This window comes from Morone saxatilis, unplaced genomic scaffold (genome assembly GCF_004916995.1).
Source record: "Morone saxatilis isolate NCDOM2014 unplaced genomic scaffold, NCSU_SB_2.0 Contig21, whole genome shotgun sequence".
In the NCBI taxonomy this organism is placed as follows: Eukaryota; Metazoa; Chordata; class Actinopteri; family Moronidae; genus Morone; species Morone saxatilis.
Genome location: NW_023339774.1, coordinates 15,108,323 through 15,126,089, shown reverse-complemented (window position 1 = coordinate 15,126,089; position 17,767 = coordinate 15,108,323). Strand labels below are relative to the sequence as shown.

General features: G+C 46.6%; 1 protein-coding gene across 1 annotated transcript; it reads left to right on the top strand.

Moving 5' to 3' along the window:
* The first annotated feature begins 103 nt into the window (after positions 1-103).
* On the top strand, positions 104-17,475 carry smad7 (SMAD family member 7). Its single transcript, XM_035667939.1, has 4 exons — positions 104-1,629; positions 2,547-2,600; positions 6,126-6,197; positions 16,735-17,475. The coding sequence occupies exons 1-4, from the start codon at positions 1,164-1,166 to the stop codon at positions 17,271-17,273; spliced, it is 1,131 nt and encodes a 376-aa protein (XP_035523832.1). The 5' UTR covers positions 104-1,163; the 3' UTR covers positions 17,274-17,475.
* The last annotated feature ends 292 nt before the right edge of the window (positions 17,476-17,767 follow it).

Genomic DNA, 17,767 nt, shown 5'->3' with positions numbered 1-17,767 from the left:
TGTGTGTGTGTGTATGTGCGCTGTGGGCTCTGCTTGATCTGTTGTTTGCGCAACACAATCACATTTCTTTTAAGCGACAGGGTGTCTAGACACACACGTGACCGGGCGCGTCAATGCGCACTGGAGACTGGAGACGGAGCAAGGGCACCCAAACCATCCGCCTCATTTACAGACAGAGAGCCTTTTACCCCCCTCGAGATCACTCGTCGGCTCGCTTTTCTTCCACTCTCCAGACACGGAAACTTCGTGTGAGATACGAGGTTGGATTATTTTATCCGAAAGGGATTCGGCTACTAAAATAGGTTACGAGCCTTCGGTTGCGTGGACGTAACCCGAGGGGTCTCTTCGCTTTCTCTCCGGCTTTTTCAGACGCAACTCAACTCGGGTGAGAGATTCAGTCCTGGATTTGCTCTCTGGCTCTATGGACGAGGCTCATTCTTGCCAGCAGACCACATCCTTTGCAGACGAGTGGCATATTTAGACGATAACGGATAAAAAATTTAAAAAAAAAAGCCTCCGCAAGCCTGCTGCTGGAGAGCCCTACTCTGCGCGGTCGGATCAAGGATTTTGTGGATTAATGCTCTTGAAGACACGGCGACGAGCTACGGTTTTCATGGGATAATTGTGATAGCGTTTTAGCCTTTTAATTAGGCCCCAGTTTGTCTAATTCCCACAGCTAATGCGCATAGGTAGGACAATGTTTTGACAGTGTTTATGTGCTGAAAACGGCCCGGAGTGTGTTTCAAAAAGCGGGTCAGTTCACGGCGCTTAGGCTGCACATCACCAAGTGAATAATCGCTCCACATTCAGGGCTACATGCTGTGTTGTAGCTGATTCCCCCTGTCGCTATAGAGTATAGAGTGTATAAGCTGTAACGTTCATTCTTATAGCCCAGTCTTAAACGCATGGAGGTGATGGTTATTTATCCCCGGAGGACGAGCTGACTGTCCCGTGAACCTCGACTGCTTTTCGTTGATCAAGTCTGCAGGAGAAGGCAACAGAGACTGGCGTATGCTACAGATTTCCTCTGCTTATCCAGCTCCCAGTTTTTCCACCGTCTTTTCTCAGGCTGCTTGTCATTGCCTGGACTCGGATCCCGGAATCTTCATGATTTGCGGACACCATGCTCGTTTTTTAGCCGGGGAACCCTCTTTTCGTCCCGCATGTTTAGGACCAAACGATCGGGGCTCGTCCGGCGACTCTGGAGGAGCCGTGCGCCCGTGGAGGGCGACGGGGAGGCGGATAGAGGGACGCATGGCTCCGGGGGCTGCTGCATGGGCAAAACGGCAAAGGTGGCCAAGTCCAACGCCGGGTCGGAGGCTGAATTGAAGGCGTTGACCCACTCGATACTGAAAAAGATCAAAGAGAAACAATTAGAGGTGCTTTTGCAGGCGGTGGAGTCCAAGGGGGGTGCCCGAAGCCCCTGCTTGCTCCTGCCCAGCAAAGTGGACGCCAAAGTGGGTCAACAGTCTTACTCTCTCCCCATGCTGCTCTACAAAGTGTTCAGGTGGCCGGACCTCAGGCATTCCTCGGAGCTGAAGAGGCTGTCTTGCTGTGAATCCTACGGGAAAATCAACCCAGAGCTCGTTTGCTGCAACCCGCACCACATGAGCAGACTTTGTGAACTCGGTGAGCTGGATTATTCTAATAACCTCATCCTCACAAAAAAAGCCCCCAAAAAGTTCTGAAATTGCGTTTAATTCTCTGGTGGTCGGGCCTAATTTTAAACCCAAGTACAAATTCAGACACCGTGTCATTGTGTCAAAGAATTACCAGACTCTTAAAGGGATAATTAGCCTAATTCAAATGACATCACCTCTCCTGGCACAGTTGTCTTGAGTTTCCATAAGGTCACGATGTGGAAAGCGTGCCAAGTGGTCCTCTTCATCTTTTCGGGAGTGTGGTGTCATTAAATGTGAATTTGGCATGTTATCTCTTTTTTTTTTTTTTAATTCTGATTCATCTCTTGATTGTGTTTTTAAATGCCAAATATGTTTAGGTTTCTTAATTAGGCCCGACTCTTAACTTGTGTGGGTTTTTTTTTTTGGCACTTTTAGAAGCGTTAAAGCACTTCTGAGCCGTTTACTCCCAACTTATATCAGGATCAACTTCACCAAAGCCCCGCTTTTCAAACAAACAGCCCATCTGGTATTTCAACATTTCACAATTGGCATTTCCAAAGTGCAAAGCGACTCATCCCGGGCTTTACAGTCTTTCCACGGTGAAGTTTCCAGGGCCTGTGTGTGTATGTGTGTGTGTGTGTGTGTGTGTGTATGTGCTTGCTTGGCGTCCCGGGCCAAAAGAGGCCCGTATCTCAGTTTGTCCTAGACGCTGATAGTGGCCCTCCTGGCGCCAGGCGGCCCCCTGTTTATCTGCCTGCCAATGAAAGGCAATAGCCGCCCGGCCGCCTCACTGCCTGCCTCTCTAGGCTGAGCTGGCAGACACAAAACCTTTTTCCCAGCAGAATGACAACTCTTATCATAAAGTTTAGATCTCTCCCTTGTTTTTTTTCTCATGCTCTGCTTTTTTTCCCTTCTTCCATGCAGAGTCCCCTCCTCCTCCGTATTCTCGCTACCCCATGGACTATCTTAAACCACCAGGTGAGCTTGATATTTATATATTTATAGATGTAAATACATGTTTATTGTCTGAAACACATATGTTTTGCAAAACAGACACATCTAAAATGCCATCTTGTGTTGAATGTTTATGTCTATACTGTATGTCTGACATTATATATGCATATAGTCTTACACACCGCCCCTGCAGTGCATTTGTGTGTGTGTGTGTAGGAAACAGGCTCCATGTTATGTTGTGATTTATGATAGCAGTGGAGTGGCACGCCTGGCTGGCTGGGCAGTTCTAGCATGGCTGGCAGCCAGGGCAAAGCAGCACAAAGTTGAGATACCAGCTATAGACTGACTGGCATGTCACCAGGGGCACTGTGTGTGTGTGTGTGTGTGTGTGTGTGTCTGACTGGGGGAGGGGGAGTTGTATGGGTGTTTGTTTGTGTGTCCATCTATCTATTGTGAATCGCAGCACAGACAGCGGCGTCTCTGGAGCCAGCCAGCCTTTATCAGCTGAATTAATCAACAGATTAAGGTTGAGGACTCGTGTGTGTGTGTGTGTGTGTGTGTGGGTGGGGGTGTGTCACTGTTCCACATCTCTGGATGTTTTTTTAGACCATGAGAGAGTATTTGTGTACGTGTGTACCACTGATCTTCCGACAGTTTTTTTCCTTAACAAGCTTTGGTCTTGCTTAATTGTTTTCACACTCCACCTGTGCCGGGCTCCACATGCTGCTGTGGTTGCCATCCTATTCCCCAGTGCCGGAAAGTGGCATCAGGTTGTGTCATCGCCTATTAAGTCGGTTTTGAAGTGTGTTAAATTTCAGGCTATAACCAGAATAGTGCGAGACCGGGAGAGCTCTGCTCAACAGTTTCTCTTCATGTCACAGAGAAGGTGACAAAGATATAGATGCATAGTCTGTGTGTGGGACTGTTAAGGCCTCAGTTTTTAATGTTGCTGTCTGTCAGTGCAGGAAAAGCTCAGAGTCCAAACAATGAGCGATCAGCAGGCCAGTTAGTCAGGAGAAGGAGAAAGTGGCTTTCAGTGAGTGGAAACAATAGGAAGTCATTGCAGCTGCCTCCATGGTTCTTCAAAGCCCCCCTCCCTCTGTCTTTATTTACCAAGCCTTACCTGAAAAGCATTTCCAAAGCCTCAGATATAGGCAGAATTGATCTAAAAAATTTTTAAATAAAATGATCAACAGTGAGATCCTCTCTAGGATAGTGTCTTTGTACAAGTTCAGTTGGAAACATTCCAGTGATGAAAGGAAACAAGAAGGTAAATAGGAAATGCAAGCTGGATCCAGACAAAGGAAATGATTATACAACTCATGTTACCACCCTGTTTCCCCTCTCACAGCAAACTGAATTGGTTTGACTGTGTGGGAATTAAATGTTGCCAACAAGGGTAGAAGAGGGCATGGGAAATATCACCAGGTAGCCTTTCTTTCTCTTAAGTAAAGTTTTTATACTTACATTTGTATTTAATATGAATTTATTGTAGTAAGTAAGTAATTTTTTTTTCAATATAATATATTTGTGAAAAAGTGCAGCAGACTCTAGCTCACCTGTCATGCTATTTCCTCATTTAGTTTCATTCAGGCAGCAGCTGCAGTTGTGGTTAATCAAAGGAGACTCTGTCTGTGTGTCTCTCTATTGGTGAAGGAGGGTGAAAGACAACATATATTAATAGGACAATGGAGCAAGCTGGAGGGTACACACAGACACACACACACACACACTCAAATACACACAGAGGACAGATGAGCTTATCATGCAGAAAGACAGGGGTTTTTCCCCAGGGCCTCAGGGAGCTGTCAATCATCAACCTTCCCATTACTGGGGGCTATGACAGTTTTCTCTACTCTGTATTTGCTTTATATTAGACTGTTTCAAATCATCATGACTTTCAGAAAATCCGCATATTAACTTTTAGCAGCCAATCAGATGTTGTAAAAAATCAGCATGAAGCGGAAGAACGATGGATTTTATGATGATGGTTTTATGATTCCAGTGAGCAGGAAGTCAGGCTTATATGTGTCAGGGTGCCTGTCCGCTCCAGCAGCAGCGGTCAATATGAAAGCAGCCGAGACGTAAAACGCTACCTTGTTTCAGCTCTGGGGAATATAAATCACACACTGTTTGGCTCTTTCTCTCTGATGCCCCCTCAGCCCTGTGGTCAGCTGTGAACTGTTGCCCGGGAGATCAGGGCAAGTCTGCTGGCAGCCAATGAAAGCGAGGAAGGCTGGGCTATGCCCGTGCATCTCGTTACTGCGACCACAGCGGCACGGCCCGCGTCCGGACGGGTGCAGAGTGGCAGGGAGGAGGGCTCGCAGTGAAACCGCTCTGGTCGCTGTTTCTTTATTACTTCAGAGCTACTGCAGCTCTGCTCAGGCAAACAGGAGGCTAAAGAGACGATCTGTTAGCTGGAGAGAGGAAGTATTCAACAGAAATACCATCCTCCTTGGATTCAATGCATACTGACCTCTTAGTGACTGTATTTCTTCAGTTTACTTCCACTGTAGTTCTTGCAATAGACCTCAAATTAACTTCAATGAAATGGTCATTTTTGCTTTTTATTTTATTTTATAGCAGCAACAATGTGCACAGCTTTAAACTGCACTTTAGAGTCATAGTTCAATCAGAGTGGAGGTGACCACCACCGCACACTGGTTCACTGGATAGTAGGTGTAGCACAGCGTTGACGTGCAGCGAGAGGAATGTATCATTAGTGAATACCAAGCTACCAACAGCAGGTCTGCTGCAGAGCTAGCCTGCTCCCAGCGGTGTGCTGCTCCGCTCAACACACACAGCGGTTTTGTTAAAACTCCATTCAGGTGTCATGTTGAAACTAGTCTACATTACGAGTCTTAGTGGGAGTTAAGCATTCAAATGCAAAGCGGGAGGGAGAGAGAATAAGTCGTTTTTTCTCTCTTGTCTGCCCGTTAAGAAAATTTATGGTTAACAGCTTTCAAGGTCTCCCTAAGATGTGTCTGCCGAAGCGGCCGCAAACTTATGTATAATTTATTTTGAGGTAGACACGTTGCTAATACATCTTTGCTGTTGGTGTGAATGCTTAGCTTTTCGATTTAGCATAAATGTCTCATATTTGTAGCTACTTTTCAGTCTATTTCTCTGTCCTTGGAGAGAAAAGTAGGGACAAGAATCATATCAAGAGACAAAAATCTGCCCAGTTTGGATCTCTATTAAAAGAGAAATCTCCAGCCCAAACCCTTGCCACAATCATTAGCAAGTAACGAATACAGCTTTTTCCAGATCAGTAGCTTGTCTCTGCAGAGATGCAGGGCTAACTTTCCTCCTGAAGCAGTGGATTATGGGGGATTATCGGGGGTGTAAGAAACTCTCCTCTGTAAGTCCTTTCTGTGTGTGTGAGAGTGTGAGCTTCGTCGTCAGCGTCTTCATTAGGCATTGATTTCACTGGAGTGATTGACGGTCTCACAGCTGCTGCTTTGCCTTCTCCCCTCAGACACACACACACACACACGCGCGGGAACACACACAGTGCTAATTCAAAGTCTCTGTTTCTCTCTCCATTAGATTCTCCAGACTCTGGACCTTCATCCGGTGATACTGGGGGAACGACATACTCGGCCCCTGTGGGGCTTTCAGGTAAATATTGCTACAAATAGATTTCCTATTCCCATTTTCTTGCCTTTCTCAGTCATTTTTTCTTCTCTTTCTGTTTTCTTTCCCTTCTCCTGTGCATTCCTCCCAACACATATCTCCCCTCCATACTTGTGATGATGAGGCAGTGATTGTGGGGGCCCCTGCTTCCCCTCTGTAATAAAAAAAAGCCAGAGAAGGAGGGTGGTGTATTTCTCCCACATCCACATAAATTCCTCCCTCCTGGCTCTTTGAACAACGCTCCTCTCTTCTCCTCTTCCTCTCCACATTCCCTCTCATCCCTTTCCGTGTTATGTTGTAATGGAAGACAAACACGCCGAGCCGTTGTTTGGAGAAGAATATTCTCTGTGCGTGCGGTATTGTGGGGGGAGAGAAAAAAATCAGCAAAAAGAGGCTTCAACTGACATGCGAGTGTTTGTTTGGGAGTGTTTGTGCGTACAGGGGACGTCTTTGTGGACAGTTAACTCTCCTCTGGGCTCAGTGTGTGGATGAGAGTGAGACACAGGCGCCTTTCTTTCTTCCATCTCCCATGCAGGACGTGTTTCGGGCTTCCTCAGCTTTTCTCCCATAATCCCCTTTGGCAGCGTTGCCTTCCTTACCCAGCGCCCTGTCCGCAGGCTACAGAATAAGATGGTGTTCGCGAGAGACAGAGTTTTGCTTTCTGCTGCCTCAGATTGCTCTGTGCTGTTCTCTGCTTTCCTTGCCTCAGATGGTTCTCATTACTGGGCCTTTAAAGCCTGTTTTATGTCAGTTGGTGTTGGCTGCCCATTTTCCCCCCTCCTTTGTTTGGTGGTAGGGGGGTGGGGGGTAGGGTTAGCCTGCCTGTCTGCATGTGTGTGTGTGTCCTTAGATGAGGGAAGAGATTGGAGCAGTGCTTACATGAACAGAGGAACTAAAAATCAGTCTCTCCTCTCCTCCCCCCTCCTCCACACCTTCAGATGGACACTAAAGTCCTCCCTGTGTGCATTAACTAAAGACACATTTTAGACCCAGTTCAAACTGTGAAACTCAAGAACTGGAGTCTTAACAGGCGCCCCCATGCTCCCTCCCTTACTCCCTTACTCTTTCCCTCCCTCAGCAAGGCGTACACACTACCCTCCTCCTTCTCCTCCTCCCCTTCCTCCCCTTCCTTCCTGGCGAGGATGACATGGTTGTAGCGGCCAGCGCTCCAGTGAATGGGCCCCCTCAGTAAGAGCAGCAGAGGTAGAAAGGCTCTGGGCTGGGATGGCCGAAGCACTCTGCCCTCATGATTTCCCTGGCAAGCCCAAAAAAAAGGCAGCTCCATTCCTCCTCCCCGTTCATACTCCCTCCCTCTCTCCTTGCTTCCCTCCTTTGCTCCCTCCCTCTGGGGCCCTGACAAAAGAAACATGGCTCTCCCAGAGGCCCGCCGCTGACCTTCTAATTCACTCACTCTGCCCTTTTTATGTTCTTCTCCAGACATATTTACAGAAAGGAAGAAGTAAGAGAAAGGAGAATGGCTTAGAGGGAAGGACAGTGGCAAAGACTTGAAGTCAGAAAGAGTAGCACTCTTTTTTTCGAGTTGTACTAGGACATTTAGTGCTTGTTAACTTTTAGAAAAAGTTTGTGTTTAATTGGTAAAGCAACCCTGCCTGCGGAGTTAGAGAGTGGAAAATTACTCAAAAGACATCCTCATTCATCTAAAAAAACACAGTGCAGACGGAGCTGATGAGGTGAGGTTAGAGATACCATCCTCCTCTCTCGTCTTTCCTTTTTCATTCTCCCTGTTTATTCATCTTGGAAAAAGCCAAGACTATCCAGGCTGTAAGGAGTTAAGCGAGCTGCGACAGCGACAAGCACAAATGCAAACTAGGCTGCCTGCCAGGCTACCAGCTCCAAAGCTCCTCTCGCTGGCTCACGTCATCAGCTTGGAACAGAGCAGAGAGGACGGAAGAGAGGAGGGAAGAGAAGAGGAGAGGAGTGGGGGTTGATGGCTGGAGGCCTGGAGCTGGGTGTTGAGGTGCTGATCTTGGTTGGAGCCAGGGTGAGGGCTTAGCTCAGGGGTTTAGGTTCGCCCAGGAACCGAAGAGAGAGATCAAGAGAGAGATTTGGAAATGGGAGATTGGGTCAGGGTTAAGAGGGCACTGGATTGTTGGTTATGAATCTGTGGAGTGTTAAGTAATATTTAAACTTGTTAGGGACTAGATTCTTAAGACAGCTCAGGTAGCACCCGTGTAGCTAAACGTCCATCTCGTCAAGCTCAAAGAGGTCAAGTTTTTTTTGAGGGTAAATAAAATTCCTCTTTGAGCTTGAAAAGACAGAGGTTCAGGCTGTGGGACAAAGTGTGGGTGTGTTTGTACGAGGGCTGGGTGCCATTTTAAAATCTTAGCGAAGCAATACTTTATCCAATATAGACAGGGTTTTCCTTTTGACTTAACAAAAGAATCCAGATAATCTCACAGTTGACACTTTTTTGATTATCAGTGATATAAACACATTTCAGTCAGAAGTAATAAGGTTTAATCCACTGCCATAGTGTGTACCTGTGTGTACATGCCATAGTGTGTACATACCTGCAGTCTTCTTTAAAGGCGATTTATAGACGTCTGTTCGTGCCTAGCTCTTATTGGATGTATAGCATTGGTGTGTGTATATCGGTGGCGTGCCTGCTGGTGCCATTGGGGACTGACCCGGAGTGCTGTGTGTAAGAGGATCCAGTCGGGCACGTACGCACACACACGCGCATTTTCACACACACACCAACACGTACACAACAAGCAGGCAGATAGAATGACCTGGTGCGAGCCCTGGCGCACGGCCGACTGTCACACAGGCGCTTCCTCCCACTGCAGGTTAAATTTAGGCTTGAGTTGTATTCTTATACCACCAGCCAGTCACCTCACTCGACAGACAGTCGGCCAGCCCTTCAGTCAGTCAATTAGTCATCCAGTGAATCGGCTGGAGGTATAACCTTCATCAGGGGCTCTGACAGAGATTAAATTTAGTCTTGGCACCTCGGCTCATTAAATCAAACTAGTTCTGCTGTCATATGGAAGGCCCCAAAGAAACGGCCCATTTTTGGTGCAAACCCAGTGAGAGAAAGGGCCCGTGTGTTGGTTTTATTTATTTATTTATTTTTTTACAGGAAGTGAGGTTTAAATTACTTATCACCAATGTTTAGACACAATCTTATAATTCTTTTGGAGGCGAACTTCTAGCGATCGACAGCTCAAGTCAGAAACAGAGCACCCTCAGTCTCCCTCCTCTCTCTCGGCATTCCTGCCTTGTTTGGGTTAGCAGGGAAAGGAAAGGGCTGCGCAGGATATGACCTCATGTCTTTGAGGAAAAGGCGAGCGGACAGGGAGGCAGCCGAGGCCTCTTCTTGACAGAAAACAAACACTGGAGTGCACCAGCTAGAAGGACGGAGGGAGTGAAACAAAGAAGAAAAGAAAGAAAGAAATTGAACATTTGTTTTACTTCTACAAAGATAGAAATGTATACAGTACGTAGCCAGGTGACCTGCTACTGTAAACTCATTTAAGAGACACTTAAACACCATAAAAACTGTTTCTGCTTTGGTTGAATCTTTTGCTTGAACAGTAAGAGGAAGGAATGAAGAGAGAGAGAAGATGGCGGCTTTGGGTGGAGGGAGAGATGGCCGGCAGCTCTGCTCTGTTCTCTGTAATTTGGAGGCTGTGTGTTCAGCCAGCGAGTTGAGCAGAGCAGAGCAGAGCCTGGGCTGCTCCGTGCCGGGCCAGGATCTCTCATTACTCCCCACTTCCTCTCCTTGCGCGGCAGCCAAGCCGCCTTTTGGCAAGGGACTTAATTTTGGTTTTGGCCGTCCTCTGTTCCCCACCCTGTGTCATTATGCTGCACAAATCGAAAAAACAGCACGCGGTGACAGTTGAGGATGGAGAGAGGGGAGAAGAAAGAGAAGAGAGGATAGAGGAAAGTGTGCCCTTGCTTGCATGTGTAGGGTTTTTGCTGAAGATTTGGTAGCAGAAAATAGCATGTACAGTTAAAAGCATTAGCCTACCTTTGCATAGCCAGTTGATTGAGAGGTGGGTTATGCAGATTTGGCTCCGAGCCAGAGTTGGAGGGAAGCCCAGAACAAGATGAACATTGTTTTGGTTTGCAGTCACTCTGTGGAAGTGAATTTTGACATTACCTCAATGTATGAAGATATGAAAGAGAGAGAGAGGGTGTGTGTGTGTGTGTGTGTGTGTGTGTGTTTGTTTGTGTGTGTGTGTAAAGGAGACAGAAAGGGAGGGAGGATCCCCCCTGCCCCCCTTTTAGCAGGATAAAGACGGAAATGGAAATAAGTGGAGACACATTCCTGTAAACCTGTGCGTGTGTGTGTGTGTGTGTGTCAGATTTCTGTGTGACACACAGTACTGTAGTTTCCACCCTCCTGCCTGCTCATTCATGTAGTCAGTTAGTCTTTTGTGTACTGGAGGGGTACGTATATGTGTGTGTCGTTTTTATCTCCACCCTGCAACTAGCCACATATCTATCATCACAGACCACAGTGCTGGTATAATCACACACACACACATTCACAGACATACACAGGTACATAATTATTAATAACAGAGCAACAACAGCACAACAAAAGCTTGGGCCGAACACAACTGGCTCTGCTGGTTATCTGCCTCTCTGTTTGTGGGGTTGGTATTATTTAGTTCCCACAGTGTTTTAGCGCCGCAACAATGTGGGTGATTGTTTCAGCTTGTCTGTCCATCTGTCCGTAGCACCGTGTGTGTATGCAAATGGTTTAGAGATACCAGGCGTGTGAGTGATCTTCTGACTTGTGTGTTTGCAAAAGTGAGCTGATGACATCATTACAGCCTGCCTGGCACCCTGTAGCCAACTAGCCTGTGTTTATTTGTCCCATCGCCCTGGGAAATCTGGGCTGCAGTGGATCATTTTGTTTGTGTGTGTGTGTGTGTGTGTGTGTGAGGGTCAGCATGATGAAGTGTTGGAATAATAACTCAGCAGGAGTAGGAAGGAGGAGTTACAGGGGGAGTAAAACGTCCTTCAGTGAAATGTTGAGTAAAAAAAAGTGAAAAATCGTGCTGTAGTTTTGTGATAATGTGGAGCCAAATGGAAGATGCTACCCAATTCATTATGAAGCATTCCTGTATTTTATCTCAAACTGAGAAAAACACTGTCTGAGCGACATCAAGGCATGTGGATCATGTAATTATAGCAGAAACTTCCACTCAGACAAAATTATACTGTAGATGGAGGCATTAGGAAAACATGCGCCATTTCTTCTCCTTATCTCCTCCCGGTCGTGGCCGGATGGTTCATGTTAGAGATGGCGTGTCTGCAACTCATTCTCTCTATCTGTGTTTCTGCGAGGACTCAGATCTGTAGATAGCGAAACTGTGCCACTCCCCTATGTGGTTTTCCTGTCATAAGGGCTTATTTAGGTTCCCTGAAGCAGGGGGGGAAGGACTTCTCTTCTTCTTACGTAACCTGCCACCCTAAACAGGCACTTCCTCTGTCAGCTACTAAACCCAGTGCCATTTATCTATTTCTCTACCTATAGGGCTGAACAGTATATCATTTCTTCTGCACAGTTGTGGTTTTGCAAAGGAGGAACTTTAGTAAGGCAAATTAGATCCACTTAGTACACTTTTTTTAGCTCTTTCTCTTATCTTACTGCTTGATAGACAATTAAAACCCCAAACTTTGCTTGTTTGTGATGAATCTTACGGGTGAGACTAGCAGCTTGAGGTTGCACTAGCCGCCACTTGCATAACCCAAACCAGACTGTGTACAGTCTTTGGGTTAAACTTACATGGCTGTGTTGTTGTATTGATGTAGGACAAGGACACTCGTCTGTCGTCACTGCACAGAACAGCTGACCTTTCTTTTTCTGAAGGGATCGCCTGTCATCGAATTTCTTGCAGCAAAGAAAAGTGAACACAACAGGCAACACGCCTGCTGTCGAGGACTCAACAACTCAACTTCCAAAAAATCAATCAGAAGAAATATTTTTTGCGAACACAATGCTTTCACTGCAGACAGAAACACACATGGGGCTGAACATATACGGCATGGCAGAGAGAACAAAAGGAATGCCTTCAGGGTGACCCTTGACCTTTGGAATAGACTTTCTCCGGCTCGAGAGAGGGTGTTGACTTAGAAAATAAGGCACCATGAAGAGTCCTTCCTTCCCCCTCGAGCTGTTTCCTTCATGCCTTCCCCATTCCTCTCTTCAGCCGCTGTGTGTGTGTCTGATGATGACAGGGTCATTACACGTCTGAGCTGAGAGAAGCACACACACACACACACACACACGAACCACACACACACACAACACACACACACACACAGGGCTCTCAGGGATCGATACGAGACAGTTCTAAGGAGCCTCCTCACTATTTACCGATGTTGATAGTGTTGTGTCCAGGAGTGTGCATGAGGGTGTAGGTGTGTTACTGTGTGACTGTGTTGACTTCTAAGTATAGTAGCGACCTGGTGTGTGTGGAGTCAGACAGAGGTAATGATTAACCTTTCCAGACTGTGTTTCTGGCTGTGAGAGAAGCACCCAGTCTGTTGTCGCCCCCCCCCCCCCAGCCGCCCCTCCTCCGCTTCAACCAAGTCCAATTGTCTCAGCTAGCGTGGCGTCTACTCTTTAAGACCGTGGACCATTAAAATCCACAGGGGAGCTAGCAGTGTATGTCTATTTGCCGAATCTGTCCTCCCCGTGCTATTGTTTAAATATTTTGCATTGCATAGGGGGTTTATTTAATCACAGATATTTACAGTCCGCCCCCACCACCCCCTACGTTGCAGACCATAAGCTGATCATCCATTAAATACCTCAAAAACAAGAAGCAATATGCTGTTTTTGTTTGCACAGTGTTGTTAATGGCTAACATCCACATTAGCTCTCACCAGCTGCTTCTTGCACTTTCTTACATTGCAAAAAAAAATGCTTTTAACAAGGCCTGTTATCATCATCCATGATCACATGATGCGCCAGTATCTTTCAGTAATGCTCTATCAACATTTTAGCTCTCAGCTGCTTCATAGTGTAGCAGCAGGGAAAGTCTTTTTTGTTTAGTTCTTTTGAATGGGGGTTCATGTGTGGGCCCCATGGGACAAACCAGACTGGGACAGACCAGCAGCAGACAACTGACTGGAGCACAGCAGAAAGGGCCGGAGTGACAGATGGCCTCAGGCTGCCAGCTAGCCCGCTTATCTCCAGCAAGGAGAAGCCCGAGACACACGGGCTGAAAGGCTGCAGAGCAGACGAGCAGGTGGGGGCGGCAGACAGATAGACGGACTAATGCTTCGATAGGCAGACATCCAGAAGGCACACAGACAGATGTACAGACTGCATAGAGCTCTGTAAGTGTTCAGGGGCCAGAGCTGATGGAAACACACCGCTCCAAGGACAGACGGGCTCGGTGCAGACACTCAGTCGACACTGTCTGACACACACACACACACCTATGTGAGAAGCACCTGAAATAGTGTCAGACCGTAACATGAGGAGCGTGTCCAGCAAAAGCCTTGCACGCAAACACACGATGTGTTAAAAATTCAAATTCAGTTAAATGAGCCTTGCACTTGGAACAAGGTGTGTTGATACAGGGCCACTCACATTAGTGTGTGTGTTTATATTGTGTGTGTGTGTGTGTGGTTACGTGTTCAGCAGCATTACTCATGAGGTGTAAGCTCATCTGCTGTCAGGACAAGCTGTGAACACAGTCTTCACAAGGCTGCGGCCCACAGACGGAGGAGTCTGCCCGTCTCGCTTTCTCTCTGCTGACATACTGAACAGAAAAAGTTTTGTTTTGTTTACACAGTTTGAGCTGGACAGAATACTGTAACTATATTTATTCTCTCAAATTAGCTTTCAGTCGGTCTCTTATCTAACTGTTGCTGAGGAATGGGAAGAATTCACACTGCTGGACAAAAAAAAGCCCCAAAATCACTTGACTGCAGTGCTGGAAACTCGAGTACTGCACTCAATTCATTTAATCAGTTACAAGGTACTTAACCTTTACTTGAATATTTTCATTTTATGCTACTTTATAGTTCTAAAAATGTAGTGATAACCCTCAGATGATGTCATGGTGATTTCATAATGCATGGTTATTTCGGTTTGGTCTTGGAGAAAATTATAACAAAAAGGCCTCCGTTACAAACCTGGGGGGCATGAAGTCTGAAAGACATTTACTAGTCAGAGAGGATATAACAGAAGAGGCAATTGAGACATTTGCATTGTGGGAAGTGTAGGGTCCAGTGCTTTTTGGAGCTTCATCCACATTATCGAGCATATCTCGGTCAATTACTGACTTTTTCTTTTTTTTATCTGCCTCTGGCAAGACGGCGCTTGTAATGTAGTGTTTCTATGTTGCAACTTTTACATAAGAAAGGCGTCCGAATACTTCTTACGCCGCTGCTTTACTAGCTGACCCTTGTTTTTCTCCCTTCAACCCGTAGCTTTTATCCCTCCGTTGCTTTCCTCTTCTCTGTGGTTCTCACTTGCTACCACTCTGAGTTTCTAAGAGGAGAAGAGAGAGAGGATAGGCGACGAGGGAGGGGAAGCGGGGCAGTCAGTGTAGTCCTGAATAGCAGGGTGTTTTCAGGCTGCAATGACAGGCTCAGACAGGCAGCCGCTCTAATGACCTCTGACGCCAGGCCCTGTCTCTCTCAGCAATAACAAACACACACAGGGCCCCACAGGTGAGCTCCACCAGCAGGCCCTCTGTCAGCTGTTAAGAAAGTCCAACGCATCTTTTTCCTTATCAACTCCGGCTGTTCCTGTACGTACATGTAAAACAGACCCAAGAGCAAAGCTCGGTCAGGATCGGAGACTCTGTCTGACATCAGCCCAAGACACAAAGGACACTTTCTGTCTCTTATCTCAAAGATAAATGCTTTTTTTTCCTGCATTTAGTCTAAGGTAGATAGCTGGGTACTTAGTTTCCCCCAGCACCCCATGAGGACGGATTTACGATAAACTCCCTAAGGCTCAGCTCTGACCAACTTCAAAGAACACAGCCTCTGTTGTTTTATGGAAGGCATGCTTTAAGTTTTTCACCCCCCCCCCTTCGCTCCCCTCCTCTCAGTTTCTGTCTGTTTTCCCACTGTTGTCTTTTTCTTCCCTTTTTTCCCCCTCCTTTTTTCTGCGTCTAATGAAGGCTAATGACAGGCCGCGGTGAGTCCGCTCGGGCCGGCAGAGATCCTGCCGCATTAACGTCGCAGTTTGTCTCAGACGGGACCTTCCAAATTACCGGTTACATTCACAGCTACTGCCAGATGAAACGAGGAAGGGAGGGGGGCAGGCTGGGGTCGGATGGGAACTGAAATGGCTCTGAGAGGGGCTCTGTTAATTTTTTCCCTCACATATATTTCCCCACTTCAAGTTTACTTAACCCTTGAATGTGCCTTTCATCGGCGCTGGATTTGAGTGTTTGTGTGTGCGTGTGTGTGTGTGAGAGAGAGAGAAGAGAGGAAGTATAAATCATTGTTGAGCCGTTGATAGGAGTTTCAGCAATTAAGAACGACCCTAGAAGCACGAGAGGCGCTTAAAAAATTAGAAGAGGAAGCAAAGTTGCAAAAGTAACAGTCAAAATATGTGAAAAGCATTCCTTCTCTTCCCCACCCCGCCCCCTCTTTCTTTCCTCTCGCGCTCTCTCTGTCTCCCTCTATTTCCCTTGCGCCTGACTGGCTCCCACTTTTCTAGCTGGGAGTAGCTGGGAGCCAGATTTCTGTGGAATAGAGATATGAAGAGGGAGAGGGACGGCGCAGGAGGCGCACTAAAGGGAGACGGGAGGGGGATGGGAGGGGGGCACTTGGAAACTGGAGCATGGCCAATGCTACACTTCTTTTACGCTCAGGGGAAACTTTAGACTGGAGAGGCCTAGCTTGTCAACGATTCAGACACCAGGGTTTGAGAGTTAACGGACTGCTCTACTCCCCAGCTAAACACCATGTGCTTCGCTGTAGACAGGGAATGGTTTATGTGTTTATGTGAAAGTCACTCGCTGTTGCTCAGTTACGGGGGCCTCGTATATTTGAGCATGAATTCAAAGAGAGTTTTCTAATTTCCTCCAGCAGGGCGAAGCGCATTGCTGTAGAGAGAGCTGATCAGGGCAGTCAGTTGACGTCACTACATTGTTGGCTACGCCGCTACAAAAATACAGCGAGCCAGACAGAAGATAAGCATTTAATGCCTAGACAAATATTGTACTGCGTGTGGACACTTGCCTGCCAGTGTCTCTGAGTTGCTTCTCTTGTCTGAGGTCCAGGAATTCCAACATGGTTTTCCTGTATGGCAGAAATTGAGGATGACAGTTTAGTTTTGGCTCTTGACTAAAGCAAATTCTCTATTTCCCAAAACAGGGGTGAGGAAGACACACAGAAGTAGCGATGTTTGGTGTAGCCTTTGCTTCTGCACTCATCTTTTCCCCCTCTTCTTTCTTTTACTTTATTAATCTTTGCATTTGACTGTCTAATATTTTTCTGTCATGACGTCTTTACTTTGCACCTTCCCATAGGTCTAACCGTCTCCTTCTCTCTCTGTTTCCCTCTTCAGATTCCCTGGCATTGCAGGAGTCTGGCGATCGGGCCCATTGGTGCGTGGTGGCATACTGGGAGGAGAAGACACGCGTCGGGCGCCTCTACTCAGTCCAGGAGCCCTCTCTGGACATCTTCTATGATCTACCTCAGGGGAACGGCTTCTGCCTGGGCCAGCTCTGCTCTGACAACAAGTCCCAGCTGGTGCAGATGGTGCGGGCCAAGATTGGCTATGGCATCCAGCTGACGCGTGAGCCAGACGGGGTGTGGGTCTACAACCGCAGCTGCTACCCCATCTTCATTAAGTCGGCCACACTGGACAACCCTGACTCACGCACGCTGCTGGTGCACAAGGTGTTCCCTGGTTTCTCCATCAAAGCTTTTGACTATGACAAGGCCGGCAGCCTGCAGAGGCCGAACGACCACGAGTTCACGCAGCAGCCTCGCACGGGCTTCACGGTGCAAATAAGCTTTGTGAAAGGTTGGGGACAGTGCTACACCAGACAATTCATCAGTAGCTGCCCATGCTGGTTGGAAGTTATCTTCAACACGCGATAGCAGCAGCCTTTCTCTTCTTCACCCTCCTGGCCTCTTCTGCCCCCCTCACAAACAGACTACACCCACTTTCCTTTTTTGTTCCAGAGGTTCAAACAGAGAAAAAAAAGAACGTTTTAAAAGAAGAAGAAGAAAGTATACGATTCTGACGGACTTTGTTTAATAAATGACTAAGATTTAATTAAATAAAATAAGAAGCGAAAAATGTATTTTATGTTATATATAAATATATTATTAATTGTAAATATGAAGACGTTTTATATGCATCATTATTTATGTATTGTGCAATGTGTTGATGAGAAAAAGAAAATAAGATGCACTTTGCTTAATATAAATGCAAAACAAAGAAATGCCAAAATAAAAATAAAAATACAAATAACATTTCTTGTCCAGTCTATTGATTAATCTTGGGGTTTCCAATCCAAATTTGATTATTTGTATTGATGCATGTTTTTTTAATTTAGTTCTGGTGACACTGGGTTTTCATTATTACCAAA